The following is a 22,870-nucleotide window of genomic DNA, read 5'->3' as shown; positions in this document are numbered from 1 at the left end:
TAAAATTTTCATTTGTTAATTTTATTTTGTATGTTATCCTTACACGATTTTATCTCTTTCTCTCTTTCTTTCTTTCCTTTTTTTTTTACTACGTATGTGTCTCACCCATTCAACTTGGGGACATCGTCTGTGCCCTTCTCTGGGATTTTAACATGATGGTAAGTGAACATGCTCAATTATAATATTGATGTATAGTTTGTGCAACACTCCTCTCATAGTTTCCATCTTTAACCCTGTATAAAGTGGTGTTTCTTTCTTCCTCATCAGTATGGGTGACTAATCATTTCTGATTCCAATCTTTTTCAGTTGCTAGAGATGTTAGCACCCTGTGCTTTGTGGATTAGTTAGAAATTTAAAATGTTTGTTACTAACAGTTTTCAGATGTTGTTGTAAGTGTATGTGCAGTTTTAGATTGTAGTTAGTGTAATATATGTGTCGCAATGAAACTGTTTGTGTTGGTGTTACTTTTATGTACCCTCAGTTAATTTTTATTATTAAATAGATAGGCTTTCAATCTCTGTCTTGACATCCCTCTGTGCTTTGTATGTACATTTTCACTAGTAGTCTAACACCAAAAGAACTTCTAGTAACTCTGGAAGTAATTTCAAAATAATTTAAAAGTGACAGTGGTAAACTTTACTTGCACTCTTCAATGAATCCAGTTTCTGTCTATCATTGTATTAATGGTGTTTCTTGGTGTCCTTTTTTTATCTTCCTTAGACTGTCTAGAAGCATGTTATAGTAATGCTTATGTTAAACCTGATTCTAACCTCCATTACATGGAAGATTAAAGAGAGATACTATTATACATGACATAGTTATAGCAATGTAGAGCAGTTGAAACAAAAACGTTTCTTGAAAAATTGAAAGGATGTCTTCTTAAAGAAGAATAAAAATGATGACTTAAACATTTGTTTTTCAGTGCAGCTGTAAAGGATAAATATTCTAATATTAACTGAATTTTAAAAATTTTTTTTCGCGAGAGACAATAGAATTGGCAGATTTCATTATGTTTGACAATGCACTCAGAGTATCAGCTGCTTACAGGAATAATTAAAACATTCAGTCATGAAGTACAGGATATTTTGTTTCTTAGTACACATTAAGTTGTTGGATATTATGATTTGTAATAATCCAAATTATAAGTAAGTCATAAGTAGTATTTGGGGGGAATTTCTGGTATTTTTGTGATGTAAATCGTAAGTTCTGCAGTAGTACATAAATTTCATGGAATCATATTTACCGTTTAATCTTAGTGTTTGTCATGAATTTAATTATTTTTTCAGGCACCCTCTGGTCTGCGTCACAGCACTTTTTTTCTGTTGTTATGAAAATGTGCTGCATTTCTTCCATAGTGTTTCTTTATTTGGCCATTGACACTATGTGTGTGAACCAGCTGTCCACTTGTTATCTTTCACTTGTGACCTTTGCTAACATTCAACCCAATAAATAGGAGTTACACAACATAACATCTGCAAATCTTGTTTACAACCAGTCAGCTGACAAGAAGAATTTGTTTCAGATACTGATCATTTTTATTTCCTTTGTTTATTCATCCAGGAATAATCTCTCAGCAAGATAGGGATAGTCGTCATAGAACAAAGAAAAATAGGTAGTGCAAATACATCTACCCATAGACTATAAGTTCCACAAGAATATGACTTTGCTGAAGGAACCATCTCTGTATTTGTTTGAAATAATTCAGAAAAACCTAAATCTGAGTGTTTTTACAAGGCATTCTCCATCCTCCCAAATATGAAATCATTGTATCAACAATTGCACTGCCTCATTTAGTTGGTTCTTATTGTACAGTGGTGTTTTGATCATACACAGATATATTCAAATTCACAACATTGTTATTGTTCCTTGATGGTGTAGTTGCCAAGAACTCAACATTCGTAAGATCAACTTGAAAATTCTGTTGGTGATATTTCACGAGTCAGTGGTTTTGCCAGAAGCTGTATTTTGTACCGTGCAGAAAACTTACTGTGAATTCTTTTTAATGGAATTAGTTTCTTGAGTAAGTTATATTACATTATTTTGAATGAAACTTTGTTGTGGGTTCCTCTCTTATTACATTATTTAATTGGACAGATAAGAAATCTACTCACCAAGCGACGGCGAAACACACACATAAAAAGACTGTTGTGATTGGCAAGCTTTTGGAGCCAGTGGCTCCTACTTCAGGCATAAGGGCTGAAGGGGAAGGAAGAAGGATAAAGGAAAAGGACTGGAGAGGTCTAGGAAAAGAGGTAAATTTTGGGAAAGTCGTCCAGAACTGCGGGTCAGGGGAGACTTACCATACAGGATGAGAAGGTCTTTCTTTCTTATCCCGCATGGTAAGCCTCCCTTAACCCATGGTTCTGGGTGACTTTCCCAAAATCTACCCATTTTCCTAGACCTCTCCAGTCCTTTTCCTTCACCCTTCTTCCTTCTCCTTCAACCCTTTTGCCTGAAGAAAGAGCCATTGGCTCTGAAAGCTTGCCTATCACAACAGTCTTTTATGTGTGTGTGTTCTGCTGCCACTTGGTGAGTAGATTTTTTTGTCTATCCGATTAAATAATTTTATTAGTAACTGATTGTCCTCTTATTATGTTGTTACTTCACTTAATTTCATACAGTAAATGATCTGAAAATCACAAGTGCATATCCCCCACAAAAGAAGCAAAATTAAGTCATGAACTATCTGATAACATACGTGGACAAACATAGAATCACCTGTAAGCTCTTACATATAAGAGTTACTGATCTCAACACTAAGACTTCGTGTGCTTGTACTTACCACAAAATTGTGACCCACTTCTCTTAGATTTCCTTAAGAGTCTGAATTTGTTATGAGTTGGTGTACTTACCAACATTCAGTATTAACAATCCAAGTTCTTATTCACTGTGAAAACTACAGAAGTTTTCCATATTTTTGCTTGAGATTACAATTGGAATAGTTGAAAATGTGTTCTGTCTCCATGTGACAGTACTGCAAGAGAGGTGGGAAGCATAATGGATTAAAAAAACATTTATAAAAATTAAGTGAACCATCAGTATTGTAGACTGTATTGCACATCAAATCACTGACAGTAATCTCCAGCTGAATTTGACTCACTCATATAAAAATGATGAATGAACAGATGATCTGCATCCTACCAGAAAAGCAAGCTAAATAACTGGCCAGGGTGCAGCACATTATGTTTATGCTTGAGAAACATGGAGAGGGGGCATTAACAGTGTATGTGCTAATACTTCTACAAGTGGACTGCTGCAGCGTGCTGCATCTACATCTACATCTACATCTGCATTTACATTTACATCTACTTACATACTCCACAAGCCATCCTGTGGTGCATGACAGAGTGTACCACCCACCACTAATAGTAATTTTCTTTCCTGTACCAGTCACAAATATAGCAAGACAGAAATGACACTGTCCAAAAGCTTTCATACAAGCCCTAGTTTCTCACATCTTATGTGTACGGTCCTTAGGCAAAAAGCATGTTGGTGGCAGTAGAATCATTCCGCAGTTGACCTGATATGCCGGTTCCCCAAATTTCTACAGTGATGCCTCATGAGCAGGGCATTGTCTTCCCTCCAGGGATTCCTAATTGAATTCACGAAGCATCTCCTTTATACTTGTGTGTTGGTCAAACCTACTGGTAACAAATCTAGCAGTTGCCTTGTCTTTCTTCAGTCTGACCTGTTGGGGATCCTAAACACTTCAAGAGTTGTTGTGAATGAGTCACACTAGCGTTCTTTAGGCCGTCTCTTTTATGGATGAGCTACACTGTCCCAAAATTCTGCCATGAAATTCTGGTCATACTTAAATAACCTAAAGGGTCAAAGGCTTCTATCCAGTCATTTGCTGACCAGTCTGATGTGGCAATAGAACACAGAAAAAGAAAGCTGAAATTTTATATTTCAAGTTTAAGAAATTGTTCATGCCCAAGTAACATATAAACATACCACTGTCTGAACAATACCACTGTTTGAACAGTGCACTGATACCTATATGGAGGAAACAGTGACAGACCTGCCCCTGGTACAAAGAAACAACTGAAAAAGTTGAAAGCAAGTAAGTTGCCAGGTGTGGATGGAATCCAAATCTGGGTTTATAGAGCGTACTCCATGGCATGGGTTCATTACTTATCTTGCATTTGTCACAAATCTCTCACACAGAGCGAAGTCCCAAGCAACTAGAAAAATGTGCAGTATATAAGAATGGTAAAAGAACATACCTGCAAAGTTACAGACCGGTATTCTTAACATCAGTGAACTGCAGAATTCTTGAATATATTCTGAGTCTGTTGTGCTAAGGTGGAAATTGGTGTACTCCAGGTCAGTGTCCAACATAGGACAGTAATTAAACATGGGCTGGCACTTCTCTTTGTCAATATTTCTTGGATATTATCCCTTGCCAACATTGGTTCAAAGTATAATATGTAGTATGCATCCATATTTAGTCTAAATAAACCACTTGGAGCTTTTTTGATGGTTCATGTTTTTGTATAAGTAGTAGTTTTCCTGTTTTTAAATTATATCTTGTTTTTAATGAGAACTTGATTATTCAGACACTTTTTAAAAACAAATTTCATAGACAGCACAAATTTTCTCATAAGTGGAGGACATGGGTTGGAGGTGAGGATCAGAGAATGGACTGAATGGTGCTGATGTGTAAGATGCCAGGTATCTCACATTTAAGCCATTCACACTTGTCAGTCTTCGTACCAGCGAGATCATACTTAGGAACCAAATGAAATCAAACTTCCTGGCAGATTAAAACTGTGTGCCCGACTGAGACTCGAACTCGGGACCTTCGCCTTTCGCGGGCAAGTGCTCTACCTACCGAGCTACGGAAGCACGACTCACGCCCTGTCCTCACAGCTTTACTTCTGCCAGTATCTCGTCTCCTACCTTCCAAACTTTACAGAAGCTCTCCTGCGAACCTTGCAGAACTAGCACTCCTGAAAGAAAGGATACTGCGGAGACATGGCTTAGCCACAGCCTGGGGGATGTTTCCAGAATGAGAGTTTCACTCTGCAGCGGAGTGTGCACTGATATGCACTTGCCCGCAAAAGGCAAAGGTCCCGAGTTCGAGTCTCGGTTGGGCACACAGTTTTAATCTGCCACTAAGTTTCATATCAGCGCACACTCCGCTGCAGAGTGAAAATCTCATTCTGGCTAAAGGATATTATTGTATCCCGCTACTGCAGAATAATACTGCAGCAACAAAACATGAACGGGAAAAAAAAGAAATTAAGTTGCAAAGGAAATGCGCCGTATACAACAACAAAACAGTGCTCATACAAGCGTCTGCCAACAGTAAAGTGTGTCAAAGGCTTTAGGAACACTGTGCAATGCTTTATAACAACAAATGGCCTCCGATGAGCGTGACGTGACAAGTGTTTAAATTAGATTCGTTTGAGCAGTTGAGAGTGGGCTCTTGTGCATGCGCAGTTGAGTCGCGTATGAGTAGTACCTTCTCCCGCTTCTGGTTACGGAAGTGTGGCTGGGCGCAACTACTTAATATTGTCCCTGTTCGGAAATATCGTAGATCCGGGGCTTATGCACAGAGCAGTCTGAGTTGTGGTGGGGAGGTGGGTCGTCTCCACGTGACTTGTGTTTACGTTCAGTGATTTTGTTGTTTCCTCTTTGTTTATTGCTCTCATGTTAAATAATAACAAAACGGATTTTTGTGGCCGGGAGCTATCAAAGGAATTAAAATACTGCAGGCTAAAACATGTTAATAGTTACAGATTTTATTTCCACCTTTGACAGTCAAGCATTAATTGCCTTACAGAACAATGAAGTTATTTTTGCCGGTTTGCTAAAGAAATTTGGCTTTTATTAATCCTTTCTACTGAGGCAGTCAATTTATTTGAAACGAAGTGTTTAATTACACACTATTGGCTGCTTTCAACTGTTTGCTGCATTTCAAGTGCACATATAATAATTCCAATCCCAAAGAAAGCAGGTGTTGACAGATGTGAAAATTACCAATCAATCAGTTTAATAAGCCACAGCTGCAAAGTGCTAACACGAATTCTTTACAGACGAATGGAAAAACTAGTAGAAGCCGACCTCGGGGAAGATCAGTTTGGATTCCGTAGAAATACTGGAACACGTGAGGCAATACTGACCTTACGACTTATCTTAGAAGAAAGATTAAGGAAAGGCAAACCTACGTTTCTAGCATTTGTAGACTTAGAGAAAGCTTTTGACAATGTTGACTGGAATACTCTCTTTCAAATTCTAAAGGTGGCAGGGGTAAAATACAGGGAGCGAAAGGCTATTTACAACTTGTACAGAAACCAGATGGCAGTTATAAGAGTTGAGGGACATGAAAGGGAAGCAGAGGTTGGGAAGGGAGTAAGACAGGGTTGTAGCCTCCCCCGATGTTATTCAATCTCTATATTGAGCAAGCGGTAAAGGAAACAAAAGAAAAATTCGGAGTAGGTATTAAAATCCATGGAGAAGAAATAAAAACTTTGAGGTTCGCCGATGACATTGTAATTCTGTCAGAGACAGCAAAGGACTTGGAAGAGCAGTTGAACGGAATGGATGGTGTCTTGAAGGGAGGATATAAGATGAACATCAACAAAAGCAAAACGAGGATAATGGAATGTAGTCGAGTTAAGTCGGGTGATGCTGAGGGTATTAGATTAGGAAATGAGACACTTAAAGTAGTAAAGGAGTTTTGCTATTTGGGGAGCAAAATAACTGATGATGGACGAAGTAGAGAGGATATAAAATGTAGACTGGCAGTGGCAAGGAAAGCGTTTCTGAAGAAGAGAAATTTGTTAACATCGAGTATAGATTTAAGTGTCAGGAAGTTATTTCTGAAAGTATTCGTATGGAGTGTAGCCATGTATGGAAGTGAAACATGGACGGTAAATAGTTTGGACAAGAAGAGAATAGAAGCTTTTGAAATGTGGTGCTACAGAAGAATGCTGAAGATTAGATGGGTAGATCACATAACTAATGAGGAAGTATTGAATAGAATTGGGGAGAAGAGAAGTTTGTGGCACAACTTGACCAGAAGAAGGGATCGGTTGGTAGGACATGTTCTGAGGCATCAAGGGATCACCAATTTAGTATTGGAGGGCAGCGTGGAGGGTAAAAATCATAGGGGGAGACCAAGAGATGAATACACTAAGCAGATTCAGAAGGATGTAGGTTGCGGTAGGTACTGGGAGATGAAGAAGCTTGCACAGGATAGAGTAGCATGGAGAGCTGCATCAAACCAGTCTCAGGACTGAAGACCACAACAACAACAACAACAACAACAACAACATATGGCATTATGCTATAATAAAGAACCAAACATGAGTACTGGTACTCCAAGAAAGTTTACATACGGATGTGCATTTTAAGCTGAATTATGCATTTTAGTATGGTTCGTGAAATCCTTTGATGTCTTGTTTCTTTTATGACATAATGTAAGATCTTATAATGTTTTACACGTATGAACATACTGGCTTCCTGCGTCATTGTAGCTGCGCAAGTGCGGTGACGCCTGTTATCTGGCACTCTCTTGCAACTGCTTATACAAACTCTTTCTAACAGGTCGCGGGAAAATATTGTGAATGGTGGTTTGAAAAGCGTTACATTCAAAGCAGATTTCCTTTTATACAAGATGAACTATGTGCGAGAATGTACGATGAATTTATTAAATCACAAAGCGTTTGACTCTCATTTAAAAATCAACTCTTTGAGGATGACCATTTGGAAGAATTTCGAGCCCAGAAGATGAGACATTTGCGTCGTTATTAAAAATTTTACTGGCACATTTGTGTGATGTATCTCAACATTATATGTGGAAGCTTAGCTTCTCTTCCAACTTATTAATCTTCGAGACCAATATTATATGTGAATGCTATGTATATTAATTTAAGCCATTAACTTTTCTTATTTGTGTATTCGTGCTACTTAAGAGTGATCTTGCTATTGGCTGACTACATCACATGTCCTACTGCTGTCTTCAGCTGGCGAGATCACGTGCATGAGCTATGACGCGTACAAAAGCGCATCACAATCTCGATTTCAATGCTTCAGAATTTGACATGCGTTGTTTGGTGGAATTCAAATTTATACCTTCATAATACAAAAATATGCAGCGTACGTGTTGCTGCACATCAAAGGTCTTTCAAAAATGCGTTTTTTCCCCTGAGTTTCTTTTTCTAAAGTGCCGGGAAATTCTACATCGGCATATAAAACCATAAACATTCAAAGGATTGACGAGTTTTACAGTGCCGAGGAAGAGTATACTGTCACTTAACACGGAAAAAGTGTAGTTTCACCCAGGGGAAGGTGTATTTTTAACCACGAAATCCGGGAAAAACCCAGAAATTTTTTTTCCTTGTCCACATATACACCCTGAAATACTTCAAAAAATTTCCATCAAATTTTTACAGCTGAAGTATCATCACTTTTTATGCAGTGTGATATAGCTCCTCTGCTCATCCAATAAATGTTTGTGACAGGAACTTAAAAGAACCACCTAGCTTAAAAAACTCCACATTTGCTCCACAAGTACTGTGCGTCCTATGTGTAGTGTGGCACTGGCGTATCAAGGGGAGCCTACCATTCTTCACCACATAAAGCAGGTCCAGAAATCTGCAGCCAAGACTGTCACAGAATTGACAGAGACTTTGGTTGAGAACCCCTACTAGACTACAAACCAAAGAACCTCAATCAGTTCTGGGAACAATGCTGCAATTTAAGCTCTGCTTGCACCCTGCAAGTGGGTCCAGCAGTCTTCACCAGCTGCCTGTACAAAATGAAGATGGCGTTAGAACCCAAACAACAGATGATGTTGGGGCCAACATGAGCCACAACTTGCAGATGACTGCACCTTGCACTCTTGATAGCTGCCAGCAGAACCACCTCCACACCTTGGATGAAGCCCACCAGCAGACAAACATTGATCAACCATAACACCCACCAGCTACTATTGGTATAAACCCATCCAGGCGATAACAGCATCTCATGGTGAGGAATGACTGCTAGTCAGATACAAACACGGTCCATGTAGTATCAGTGAGGGTGGTGTCCATGTGTATGAGGAAGGCACATGATCTATCTGAGTTTGACAGGGGGGAGATTGTGATGTCCTGGAGACTTGGCATGAGCATTTCATAAATTGCACAACTTGTTGAGTGTTCAAAGAGTGCTGTTGTGAGTGTCTTTAACACATGGCAAAACCAAGGTGAAACCATGGGGTTGGGCAGCCACCCCTCATTACTGATGTCGGATGTCATAGGCTGGGCAGACTGGTAAAACAGGTCGGGCAGTGAACTATGGTGAAACTAACATCAGATGTCAATGCTGGGCAGAGGACAAGTGTATCTGAACACACAGTGCACTGAACGCTCCCAAAGGTGGGCTTCATCACCTGACAATTCATGCGTGAGCCAGTGCTAACACCATGACATCGGCAGCTATGGCTGAAATGCGGACATGGCCATTGGCACTGGATGTTGGCACAGTTGCAGACCAGTGCATGGCCTGATAGAGTCCAATGCCTTCATCATGCCAGTGGGAGGGCATTAATTCAATGTCTTCAAGGCGAACAGCTCTTTGACACCTGTATTGCATGATGGAGACAAGCTGGCAGCGGCTCCGTTATGCTCTGGGGAACATTCACATGGGCATCCATGGGTCCAGTGGAGCTCATCCAGGGCATCATGATAGTCAAGGAGTATCATACACTGGCTACAGATTGGGTAGACTCCTTCATGGTGGTCATGCCTCCCAATGTCAGTGGCATTTTTCAAGAAGATAATATCACAATGCCAGGAGTGTGATGGAGTGGTTTGAGGAACACAGTGGCAGGTTCCAGTTGATATGCTGGCCCCACAATTCACCAGATCTAAACCTTACTGACTAGATTTGGGATGCGATGGAATGTGTTGGCAGAGCTCGTTGCCCGCTCCCTGGAATTTACAGGAATCAAGTGACTTGTGTGCTCAGATGTGCCAACTCCCTCCAGCAACCTACCAAGGCCTCATTGCTTTTATGGCATGACGTGCCACTGCTGTTACCTGTGCTGATGTTGGACATACTGGCTATTAGGTAGGTGGTCATAATGTTATGGGTGACCAGTGCAGAAAGCACACATTGGGTTTCTTTATGGCCCTGGACATTGGTTCCCTAAGGAACTCCATAACGCACCTAACATTTGAGCTTCTGTCAACTAGCAGACTCCTCTCCCCGTGTGCCTGTTCAGACTCTGCTGATGGAAGGGCCACTTGTCCACTCACTGGGTGAACTGATAAAGACAACTGGCCAGCCTCCACATCGACTCTCTGCTTCAAGTGACGCGAATGCTTTACCTTTCGCTGCTCAACCTGTGGTGAGGGCAGATCCACCGCATTGGGTACACTGTGGGCTACACTTTATCTTTTTTAATGTGTTATCTTAAATTTGGAAAGGAACTTGACTTCATGAATGATCTTTGACTTTCAGTAATTTACCACTGAATGATACAATTATGTTACATATTTGGTTGAACGAACTTTTTTTTAGTAATGTTCTTTTTGTCTTTAGCATTTAGTAGGACTTTTTAATATATTCTGAACATGTAGCTTATTTTAGAGAGATGAATTTAAAAAGATGACTGTGTCCAAATGTGAGTTTCAATTGAATGAAAGTTTGTATCCATTTTAATGTTGTCTGAAGATCTAATCATTTGTGATAGATGCAGCTATAAAATGGGTTGAAACATTGATATACTAAGTTGTTGTTTCAAAAGGTCCCAGACTGGTTCCCGAATTGTTCTGATTTTATGAACTTTAATGATGGTTAAAATCAGTATTAATGTAGACACTGAATTGAAATGGCGCTACTCTGTGATTACTGTGTTACAAAACTGTTATCAATAGATACACCTTTGGTTTGAATTCCATAGCAGTTCCTTTTCAGGGAAAGTGAACTTTGCACCATCGAATACTTTGCTGTATTTGAAAGCTGCAGTATTGTTTCCATAAATATCAATAATAACTAAGTTCACTCCTCACGAGCTGATGTTTCACATATTTTGCTTGTTTGCTTTTAGAGGGTGACAAGTTGTTACTAGACTGCTAATAGAATCCTTATTTTTAAAATTAGGTAACTTGCATGTATTGGAATGATTAAAAAAAATTACAAGAGGGATATAGGTAAGACAGTAACTGGTAAATAACACCATCTCAGTGACTGATCTGCAGGACCATTATTTAATTTTTTTCTCAATGAATAGATGGTGTTGATCTTTTATAATATGCAGTTTTAGAATATACATTTATTATTTTGTTTTAGAATGATGTTTCTACTATGAATTTTGATTGAAAATATGATGTATACAAGTATTAATTACTAGTTTCATTTGTTTCAGGTGCAGCTGCAAACCTGAGGAAAGAAGTCATCAGGAACAAAATCCGTGCCATTGGGAAAATGGCGCGTGTATTCTCTGTTTTGAGGTTTGTGCAGTATAACTAAACTTTCTCTGCCAATTTTTGTTTTCCTTCCCCATACTCATTCTTAAATCTTTCCTTTTCTGTGTTACATCTTCATAGTTACATTTGTACATACATTGTGTGGGAGGAAATATAATGATATATGAAGCAATTACACCAAAATAAATATGGAGGACATACAGACTAACATTGTTGAGGAACATAAGGGTGCCCATTAATGGTCAAAGGGTGCTAACTTTTCAGATTAACAAATATGGCAAATAAAAACTGTGAAGGCATAGAGCTTTAAAGCATTAAATCCTTTGCTTAATGCTATCCTCATCTTCCTCACAGTCATCTAATAGGAAATGATCCCGTCTCATCATGTTGGCATTAACATATTATTTTCATGCTATTTAATTTCTTAAGGAAATGGTAGAATGCCTTCAGTCTCACTGCGGAAATACGTCAATAGTCACTTGTGCTTAGTTGTGAAAATGACTACCTTTTAGATAACAAAAGACAGTGTTGTTATGACTTGTATGCACTATCCAGCCAGCGGGTAAGTGGGATTCGTAGTCCCAAACTGTCAGAAGCATTTGCCATAATGTGTTTGTCAAGTTTGAAAGTCAGTATTGCATAACTCAAACTGAACAGTCTACTGATTAATAGAGAGAAGCAACCCTGTTGTATTTCAACCACTTGACAGACAGTACGTACCTTTTCTGTATTACATCTGAAAATACTGTGAAGATGGTCCAGTGATGTGTACTGTCATTTCGTGAAGACTACTGAGAATGCCTTGTCATTTGTGTACAGTTCATTGGAGAAGAAAAAAAAAAAAAAAAAAAAAAAAAAAAGAAGAAGAAGGGGGGGGGGGGGAGGGAAGGGAGAGAGAGAGAGAGAGAGAGAGAGAGAGAGAGAGAGAGAGAGAGAGAGAGAGAAACTGTCAGGCATGCATATATCTTTCCAGGAAATAAATGGCTGAAACATTTATATCTGCAGTGGAACAAGTTGTAAATAAGATTATTGAAAGAAATTGTTTAATTTTTCAGGGAGGAGAGTGAAAGTGTTCTTCAGCTAAAGGGATTGACACCAACAGGCTCTTTGCCACTTGGTGCCCTCTCAGGTGGAAAAACTTCGCTTAAGAATGGTGAGTTGTAATGGCTCTCTTAAAAATATTTCTGTTTGATCAATTTACCAAATTAGATTCGTTTGTTGTGAAAACTTTTAAGAAAGTGTTCTATGTTATCATGTTATCTTTGGAATTACGTAACATGGGATACTATAATATCCGAAGTGACAGTATTGAATCTAGATGACAGAGAACGAAACATGAGACAGTAAAGATTATAGCATACAACATATGAGATTTCAATTCATGAAAGTGTCAAAATTTTTTAGAAGGGAAAAACTGTGTGTGCTCAGAAGTTTAACTTGCTTGGAGATTTAAATGTGTTGCCCTTGTGGCTGGTGTCTTACCTTAAGAACTGACAGGTGATTTACACATTTTGTTGTTCCACTTCGTATCAGGGGAGGCAGATTCTGTTTCCAATTGCACACCCCCCTCCTCTCCCTTTACACATGCATACCTCCCCCTCCCTCTTTCCCCCTCCCTCTTTCCCCCTCCCTCCATCCCTAACTCCCTCTTTCCCCCTCCCTCCCTCTTTCCCCCTCCCTCCCTCTTTCCCCCTCCCTCCCTCTTTCCCCCTCCCTCCCTCTTTCCCCCTCCCTCCCTCTGTCCCCCTCCCTCCCTCTTTCCCCCTCCCTCCCTCTTTCCCCCTCCCTCTTTCCCCCTCCCTCTTTCCCCCTCCCTCTTTCCCCCTCCCTCTTTCCCCCTCCCTCCCTCACCCCTCCCACTCCCTCCCTCGCCCCTCCCACTCCCTCCCTCGCCCCTCCCACTCCCTCCCTCGCCCCTCCCACTCCCTCCCTCGCCCCTCCCACTCCCTCCCTCGCCCCTCCCACTCCCTCCCTCGCCCCTCCCACTCCCTCCCTCGCCCCTCCCACTCCCTCCCTCGCCCCTCCCACTCCCTCCCTCGCCCCTCCCACTCCCTCCCTCGCCCCTCCCACTCCCTCCCTCGCCCCTCCCACTCCCTCCCTCGCCCCTCCCACTCCCTCCCTCGCCCCTCCCACTCCCTCCCTCGCCCCTCCCACTCCCTCCCTCGCCCCTCCCACTCCCTCTCCTCACCTCCCCCCCCCCCCCAAAGCACAACTATTAGTTCCACTGACTGATGATACCAGCCACTATTTTTATATGCAGAGCTGTTTTGTACTATTCCGGTAATTTTTCTGTTGTTGGACTGTTTTAGCCTTAGGAATATTATGAATTTTGTCGTGTAACGTGCTCAGTGTCTAACCTGAACTTGATCTGATTTTGGTGGTTCTACAGCCTTACAAGGTTTCTCACCAAATCACAAGATAACATCGTTTGCTGAAGCGAAGGGTCTGGATGCTATAAATGAAAGGATGCCACCAAGGAAGGATGCTCCGCCAACACCAGCATCTGAAGACAAAAAGCCACTGCAACAAGGAAACCAAACAAATAATTCGCATACAAACACCAATGCTCACTCGTGAGCTTATATGGTGAAGAGAATGATGCAAGGTGTGTGTGGTTTTGTGGATGTTTGAAACTAGTCTTTCGTAGTGACAATTTGTGTTTGTACAGCAGACTGAATTATGATGTGTCGTTGAAGTAATTTCAGATGTGAAGTGCATCCAGAGAGAAAACTAATGGTTTCCTTAGACTAGACAGAAAGTTATCAAGGGCCACTGAAAACATAACCATTCTCCTCTACTCCAGTGCAAAATTAACTGTACTTACAAACTAGATTCCCCACTAAATGGACCCTTCTTCTGGTGTGTTCCACAGGCATCTTTTCTCATCTATTACTAGTTCTTTTTCATTTTGCTTGTAACTGTTCATGTGATATTTAACATCATTCTGTTGTATCACATTTTAGCATTAATATGTATTCCACCTGCACTTACATTACTCAGGATATTCTAAATTACTTGTCTATTCATGTATTATACCCTCACCTTTGTCAGGATTTTGAATATCATATTATTCGTTAAATATGTGAATGCTGTTGTGACCGAGCGAGGCGGCGCAGTGGTTAGCACACTGGACTCACATTCGGGAAGACAACGGTTCAATTCCGCGTCCGACCATCCTGATTTAGGTTTTCTGTGATTCCCCTAAATCACTCCAGGCAAATGCCTGGATGGTTCCTTTGAAAGGGCATGGCCGACTTCATCCCCCATCCTTCCCTAATCCGATGAGACCAATGACCTCGCTATTTGGTCTGCTGTCGTGAAATTCACACACACTATGGAAAGTCTTGATTTTTCTTAAATTTTGATTCTTTTAACAAATGAAAAATCAGAACAGCCTCTATATTGCCATTATCCTTTCTGAAACCAAATCCATTGAGTGAGGTGCCACAGTAGTAAGACACTGGACTTCTATTCATGAAGAGAGTGGTTCAAATACCTGTCCATCCATCTATATGTAGGCAGTTAAATTGCTTAAAGTGAATGCCAGGATGATTCCTTTCAGAGGGCATGGCCGATTTATTTCCCCATTCTAGCTTGTGCTGAGTCTGTAATGACCCCATTGCCAGGATGTTAACACGTAATCTTCCTTTCTCCTCCTTTTTTTGAAACAAAGTTGGTACTTATCCTCCTTAAAATTTATATTTTATTCTTTTGTGGATTAGTTTAATTGACACTTGGTAAATATGATATGTCAAGCTGATTGCTTACAATTCAAAGATTAATTAGTGGTCATGATTACATCAGATTGGAAATCTAGGGGCATATTTTCAGTTTTGTAGTTTTTTGACATGGTGTCATACCATGTTCAAATTCCAATACCTCTTATTGCTTATATTAAATTCTGAGGTATGCTTTCAACCTCTTCTGACTTGATTATTAGTCCGTGTTCTGTGAAACACGGATAAACATTAGTGGTTATTCCTTCATCAACCTCCTCTTCATCTTTGATAACACTTTGGAGACAGTTCTTCTCCACTCAACATATTTTTAAATTTAATACTCCTCTACGTCATGCCAGTTAATTCTCCTTTTAATATTATTTCTTAATAATTTATACTCTGTTCCCTTAATATCATACGTTTTGCAATCTTTATTGATGATTTTTTTGTGTATGTTCTGCCTGTACTATTTTATTGTTTACTACATTCCATTCCTCTTTTGCTGAATTATCCTCAACACAGTTATGTAGGTTGTGACTGACTGCCTCAGAGAATTTTCAGCATCCCACTTTGTCACACACTGTTTTTCTTCTTTATTATTATTATTATTATTATTATTGTTGTTGTTGTTGTTGTTGTTGTTATTTAATTCTAGCCTACTGTGCATTACTGTTAATTTCCAGTATTTAGCTATGTGTGTTACGTGTCTTCAAAAATATGCTTTGAAATTATAAATGTTAGTTTAATCATCATACATTCCAACTGAAGATACCTCATACCCCAGTCTTTGTGAAGACATTCTGTTGTGAGTTTGGGAAAGATGTTAGCCACCGCTTGCTGCAAAACCCAAGTCTCCTTCCATTCTCATTTCTTTCCTCCAGCACCTATTATTCATTCTTTTTGATGTTGTTTTCCTCTTTTATGCTGATGGTTCCTAATTGTCAGCTTGTTGTGTGGGCTTGCAAAACTGTACATTGTTCGTTGGTATTGATTTAGTTTGTCAATGGGAGAATAAACCTGTTGTAAGATTGTGAGAACTTGCCATTTTACTTTTATTTGCTTCTTTACTGTGCCAACTCTTGTTTCACAAATCAGTGATGCTGTTGTTGTTACCCTATAATCATCTGACCAAAGTTCTTTTTTTTCCCATTTCACTTAAGTAACCCTTACTAAATGTGACACAAGTCTCTCATGTCTCTTTTCATATCATCTGGCTTTCCCAACATTTTATGTTACAGTGTGTTAGTTTTATTTGCCTTCTAATAAACCATTTGATTTGTTGTGAGATGCTTTTATGACAGTTGTTTTTCTTCCACAGATGTACCTTAAATTAAGGGACTCGTAACAGAATTAATTTGTATATGTGTACTTCCATAAGGTGATACGAACAATAAAATTAGGTTCTCAGAATGTTTCATGGTAGACATTTATCACGTTGTGATGCTGATGGTGATCTGCACATATGAAAACTTTAACCAAGTGTTTGTGGTTTTCAGGTGGCAGTCTTTGGCTGGTCTACTCTTCTGTGAGCGGATGTGCCTGCTCTTTGACACCCTGCTCCCTGCCCTCCCCTTTATCAGTAGGTTATATACCATACCGACAATGTGAGCGCTACAGAAAAAGCAGGTGTAAAGCAACACGTTGGCAATGGGAACACTAGCATCTCTGTATGCATCTCTTGCAGTGATACCTTCTTCTATTTTTAAAGTAAATGGCAAGGTGATAAGTTCCAGTCTGTATGAGAGAAAGAGAGATGGATCACAGTTTTCTCAAGAGTTAGCCTCTTTTTCTAATTGTATTCATTTGTGTATTTGAAGAGTCATTACATCCATATATAAAACAGTACTTTTTGACATTTTTTGTATATATTACAGTAATAAGGAAAAATATAAAGTTTCCCTATGTGTTATTTAAATAATATCACACACACATTGTCAGTCATTTATTTTATGATTTTGCTAGTGTTTTAGACTTGTCTTTTGTATATATATATATATCTATAAACACAATTCAGTAAGAAACTCTTTTAGATTTAGTAGATGTATTCATTTTAATATTAAAATGTTTCATGCATGCAGCATGAGAGTATTAAAAATGCTAACTCTTACAGGACCCTAATCCCTCTCTGTCTCTCACTTGTGTAACAAGGGTAAAGCACCCTTGTGGATTATATTGACAGTCAATTATGGTTCATCATTTGGTGTAGTCATTAGAAACAATTCTGTATATGGCCGTGTATTTGAGTTGTTGCGTATATATACAGAATAAAGGCATCATCATTACATCATGTTATGATGGTAACAAGTTGCCAAATATACAGAATTGTGTTCTTGTGAAAATGTTAGCAGTCTTTTGTCGGGTTCTATGTTTCAAATCAAATTATCATTACCACAGGTACAGATATTAGGGAAATTAAGCAATTCCTGCATTGTGTAGATCAAATGTATGGTGCAAACCATTCTTATATATGTATTACTGTTTCCATTGCCTTAACAAAAGTTGTAAAAAGTTCAAGGTAATGAAGAAATATTAATGAATCATACCATTTCCTTCATTACATACCTTACATTTTTTGTGTGTATTCCTTGCTAGAAAAACGGAAAGAAACAAAAAAAGTTGCTGTTTACTACCATGTTGTACTTATTCGTTTTCTTGTACAAACCATGTTACATAATTTTGTTAGGGCTTATGCGGTCCTGACTACACAGTTTTATTCTAAGTGGTGTGTGTGTGTGTGTGTGTGTGTGTGTGTGTGTGTGTGTGTGAGTGAGTGAGTAATGTGTACTAATGTCCCTCGGAAGAATGGTGGTGCATAGCATTATGCTACATTTCATTTGAATGGATGATAGAGTAACTAGACTTCTAGGAGGATGTTATTAATGTTTTGTTTCCTATGTATTTTCTCCATGTTCTATGAACTTGTTCCCATAAAATTAATTGAATTGTTATACTGAAGAGTTATTTACATTTTTATACCTGTGTATGTTAACTGTATATACAAATATATATATATATATAAATACATATACACAAACTGTTTTTAAGTGATGTTTGTGCTCTTTGTAGAACTCTTGTTAGAAATGTTGTTTTCAATCTTGGATCAAACCATCTGTAATGTGCAATTGTGACTCTTCATTGTTGCATATTATGAATGAAGCATGCATGTGAGTGAGTGCTTGTGGTACACATAATTAAAGACAACTGTAAATATGAATTCAGATTCTTTAAATGCGTCTCAATATAGTGGTAAAAAATAAATATAATGTATGTTTTCAGAGTGCCGAGGGACAACATTTCTTTGTAAAATAAGGAGAAATGAAAATTAGTAGGAAAATTTTTTCCCCATTCATAATTGAGTAGAATAATTCTTCCTGTCTGTTCTGATGCCAGTCTGTTTTTACTTGGCAGGAACAATATCTAAAAGAAAGTAGCTTATGCGTTATTTTTTTTTTCCTTTGCCAAAAGGCAGAATGCCGTACATTCTGAGAATAACCAACATTCATTAAGAAGACTTTACTGTTCTCTATTAAAGCCTTCAATATACATATTCTTGGAATACATTTAAAGAAATTATTGCTTGAATGTAAATAAAACACGCCATAATTTTATTTTTAGAGCTCCAGTTTGATGTGAAATTGGAGTTGTTATTTTCTACATAACTATCTGTGTAAAGAAAGGAATCTACTAAGACATTTTATAGAGGAAAATATTTTCAGTAACTATGATACTTCTGATTTGTAAACACTAATTCCACTACATTCACTTTACTTCATGTTATAATTCATAAGTATTCAGATACATCTTGAAGTCGGAGTACCATAAATATCTTCCTGTGATTTTTTTTTTTTATTTTTTTAGTGAAGCCAGTTCAGCACACATGTTTATTGTACCTTGTAGACCAGACTGAAGTGCAAAAGAAATGGATGCTGGTAATCAGATAGCATTTCATGTCTGTCGTTAAATCACAGGATGAAAGGAATTTCAGAAATAAATCAAATAAATTAAATGCTTTTACAATCCACAATAAAATGGTACCTTTATTATCATGATGTAATTATGTTTGATAACAGTACTGCATTCATTCAAGGGACTGTTTTCATGGGTGTGTGATCATCTTGCCGACATTGTTGATTATATAAGTGTTATTATTGCTATATAAATATATATATATTTATTGCAAGATATTGGGAAAAGAGACATTATCAAAGATCTTGAAAGCTCCTTCCTCACCTTTAATTTTGTTTTACTTGTTTTGTTCAGTGTGTATAAAATGACTTTAAAAGCAATTGACATACATGTATTTAAATCTGAATAATGATAGTGTTCTGTTGAGTCAGTATATGAATAAACTAATAAACCACTTTAAAATAATAATTTAGTATCTACACTTTCATAATAAGTTTTATTTATAATTGAGCCTGACCTGTATTTATTTAATTTATTCGAAAACAAGTATCAGATAATATTTACTTTTCTGTTGACTGCATAAGCATAACCAGAAAAAAAATAGTATCTGTTTCATGAAGTTGCTGTTCACATCCTTCCATTACAGGATCAGATTTGTGTTTGTGAAAATTTTTATTTCATACACAGATTATTGTTTGGAAAATCTTTATTAACAATGAGATGGGGTTTTATGATTGATTTAAAATGAAGAAACTCATATTTACTACACTTTGTTATATATCACTTTGATTGACTGTACTTTTTTACCTTTTTAAATTCAGTTGTGTGTTTCATCCCTTTTACTTTTGATTATAACATTTGTGTAAGAATAAATCAAAGGAAGGATTCCAGAAACAAGATTTTATGATGAAATGAAACAATACATATGAAAGAAAATTCTGATCATTTTTTACGGTACTCTTAAATGCTTATGAGTAGATCTAATAATTGATTGAGAGCTACATGATAACTTTTTCTGAACTTTTCATCACTAATGGGAACTTGAATTACAGTATATAATTACGTGGTGAATCTCTCTCTCTCTCTCTCTCTCTCTCTCTCTCTCTCTCTTTCTCTCTCTTTCTCTCCCTCTCTCTCCTCCCCCCCCCCTTTCTTTTCTGCCCTAGACTCCCTCTCCAGATTCTCCTTCCTCTTAAAACTGGAAGTTAACAGTTAATCAATTCAGTCATTCACTTCTAATTTTTGTAACTGCATTTGAAATTGTGTTTTCACCTCATTTAGTTGCATGGAGTGCCCTCTCTAATGCAGAGAGAGAAATTGTTAACAGTAAATAGCTTCGAACTTAAATGGGAGCAAATATGTATCCTTATTTTTGCTTTCACTCATTTGAAACTTACATTCAAGTATCTTATAATGATTTACTATGTAACATCTTCAATATTTATTGATGAATCATCATGTAATATTTTATCAATTTAAAAGCATAAAAGCACATAATTTTCGTAATTGAAATCGGTTTGTACCGTGTACGGAAAAGTGTTGAATATGAAGGAGAGGGGATTGGAGACATGCTACTCCATTATATTGTATGTCAACAACATCAGAATTATTTTGCCCAGATGGGTATAAACAATTAAAGAATAACATTTTTGAAAGTAATCTTATCTTCATTCCTTTATCTAGTACTCCAGCTGTTTTGTTTCCCTTGGCTTCTTCTTTGTCTTTACTTCCCGGTACACGTTCTGCCATCTCTCTTGAAATCAACTTAACTCTAACACATGCACCATTTTATTGTTCTTCCAGAAGAACTTATCCTTCATTATTCCTTTGGCTGTTGTAATCTTACCTATTATGTTTTTCATTTTCTTGTGGCTCCTTATTATTTAATTTATTCTTAACTTCATTATGCTTCTATTTCTGTATAGTTCACATCTATCACTGGCAATTCTGTGTATAAGCAGGCATCCTATGATTATTAAGACAATTAACTAATTTGTTACCTAGTGCTAGCAGGAGGCAACAACATACTATGTCTTCTTTTATATGGCACTGATATCATATCTGTTGTAATACAAAAATAATTAATATATTGTGATGTCTTAGTTATTGTATTAAAAGGTAAAAAAAGGGTTAGGGGGATGGGTGGACTGTGCGAAAGAAAAGGATGGGGATGGAAATGAAGAAAAAGGTAGGTAGACTGGGGGAAATACAACTGGAGGTAAGAAAAGTTGCAGTGGGATATATGTCCTTTGTCTAGATGATATCTAATGAATTTATTTTTCTACTTTATTGCCAGTGTTTTAGTTCATTGTGTCTCCTAATATCACACTTAATTGTTTCTAATGTTCTTTCATATTTGTTGGCAGATCACGTAGTTAATAAACTACCCAACTCCATTTCATCAAACTATGATTTCTGTGTCAAATTGTTCAGACTGTGAAGCTTTTATGCTACTGGTTGAAGTAGAATTTTGTATCACTCTGGTTTATTAATGTTTAAAAGTTTCCAGTTGTGTTATTTATTGGTTAATGTGTTCAAATGGATGTAAAATGGAAAACACAGTGATAACAAAACTAACTAGTCTGTTTGTCAAAAATGTTTTGTACTATACACACACATTACAGTATAAATTACATGTATCTATTAAATATTACTATTCATATAAAGATATGAATATTCATACATATATATTATACACAAACACAAAAAATAAAGCTACATACATGTGTCCTCAAATTTCTTTGAGTTTCTCATGTATGTGAAAATAGCTATATGATTAATACCAGTAACATAATAACAAAATATATGCTGTAAATAATTAATAATATTATGGTGCAATTTCTAACAAATCCGTAAACCCATTCCACATTTTCAACACTCATTGTTAGCATATTCATGTCCCATGTTTCCTCATAAATTATGAATGTTTGCATTGTCTCAAAGCAATTTCTCAGATTCTAAAATAAAGCCTCTTTTTACCAAATGAATTTTTAGCTAGTTTCTTTTGTGTAAAACAAGAATCTAATAGCATAATGTAACTGTAAGGTTCTGCAACAAGAGCACCATTGATTCAAGTCTTATTCCTACCCCACCCATTTGTGAAAAGTTTTCTTTTTTTTTTTAAGATTTGTTTGTGGGGTATTCTTAAGTAGTCAGAGATGTATAAGAAATTTCTCTATAGATGCAATTCTAAACCAGCGACAAGGAGAAAAATCAGAACTCCAAATAGCGATACTCGAAAACTATGCTAAAATAAATAAATACCGGATGATTTTTTTTTAAATTTTGTCTGGTAATGTTTAAATTCAAAATTTATTAAGCAGTTACTAGTAATTAATGTGAGTAAACTCATTTCCAGGCTGTTTTGCAGCAAAGTCTGAAATGACCAGCAAAAAGTGTACACAGATATGTGTTATTAACTTACAGTATCACGCATGGGGTAAAAGGCAATCAGTAAATATAAGCTTAAGAGGTAAAAACAGTACTTCCAATAGAAAATTTCATTCTACAGTGAATCCAAGGTTAATTATGTATCAACGTCTTTATTTAGTAACTCACCATTCTTTGCCTGACATCTTTAGCTTTTTTCCTCTCTTCCAATGTTCCCTTCAATCGAAACTTGTTTTAGTGTTTTTTAATTTTATTTTTATTTAGGCTTCAAGAAAATACTTTCGGATTACCTCCACATTTTTAGGTTGCCATTAGATCTGCTAATATCCACATATTTGCTAAGTTTGCTTTTTTTAAAAAAAAAAAAAAAAAAAAAGAGGCTGGTGCATAAGTTCATAGTGTAGTTTTGATGTTAGTATTCTGGTTGTTACT

At 37.4% G+C, this 22,870-nt stretch overlaps 1 protein-coding gene across 3 annotated transcripts in view; it reads left to right on the top strand.

Annotated features, from left to right (window-relative positions):
- The window catches only part of LOC126457010 (serine/threonine-protein phosphatase 2B catalytic subunit 2-like), an 804,363-nt gene extending 782,328 nt beyond the window's left edge, over positions 1 to 22,035 (top strand). For 2 of the 3 annotated variants that reach the window (XM_050092981.1, XM_050092979.1), the window contains 4 exons: positions 11,369 to 11,447; positions 12,479 to 12,576; positions 13,813 to 14,028; positions 16,639 to 22,035. In XM_050092981.1, the coding sequence (XP_049948938.1) occupies positions 11,369 to 11,447; positions 12,479 to 12,576; positions 13,813 to 14,000 (365 nt within the window). In that variant the 3' untranslated portion in view covers positions 14,001 to 14,028; positions 16,639 to 22,035. Of the gene's footprint in view, positions 1 to 11,362; positions 11,448 to 12,478; positions 12,577 to 13,812; positions 14,029 to 16,638 lie in introns of all 3 variants that reach the window. The other variant, XM_050092980.1, reaches the window with a different exon arrangement.
- Positions 22,036 to 22,870: the final 835 nt, after the last annotated feature.

Source organism: Schistocerca serialis, chromosome 2, assembly GCF_023864345.2.
Source record: "Schistocerca serialis cubense isolate TAMUIC-IGC-003099 chromosome 2, iqSchSeri2.2, whole genome shotgun sequence".
NCBI classification, from domain to species: domain Eukaryota; kingdom Metazoa; phylum Arthropoda; class Insecta; order Orthoptera; family Acrididae; genus Schistocerca; species Schistocerca serialis.
The sequence above is the reverse complement of the archived record's forward strand: the minus strand, read 5'-3'. Positions and strand labels throughout refer to the sequence as shown.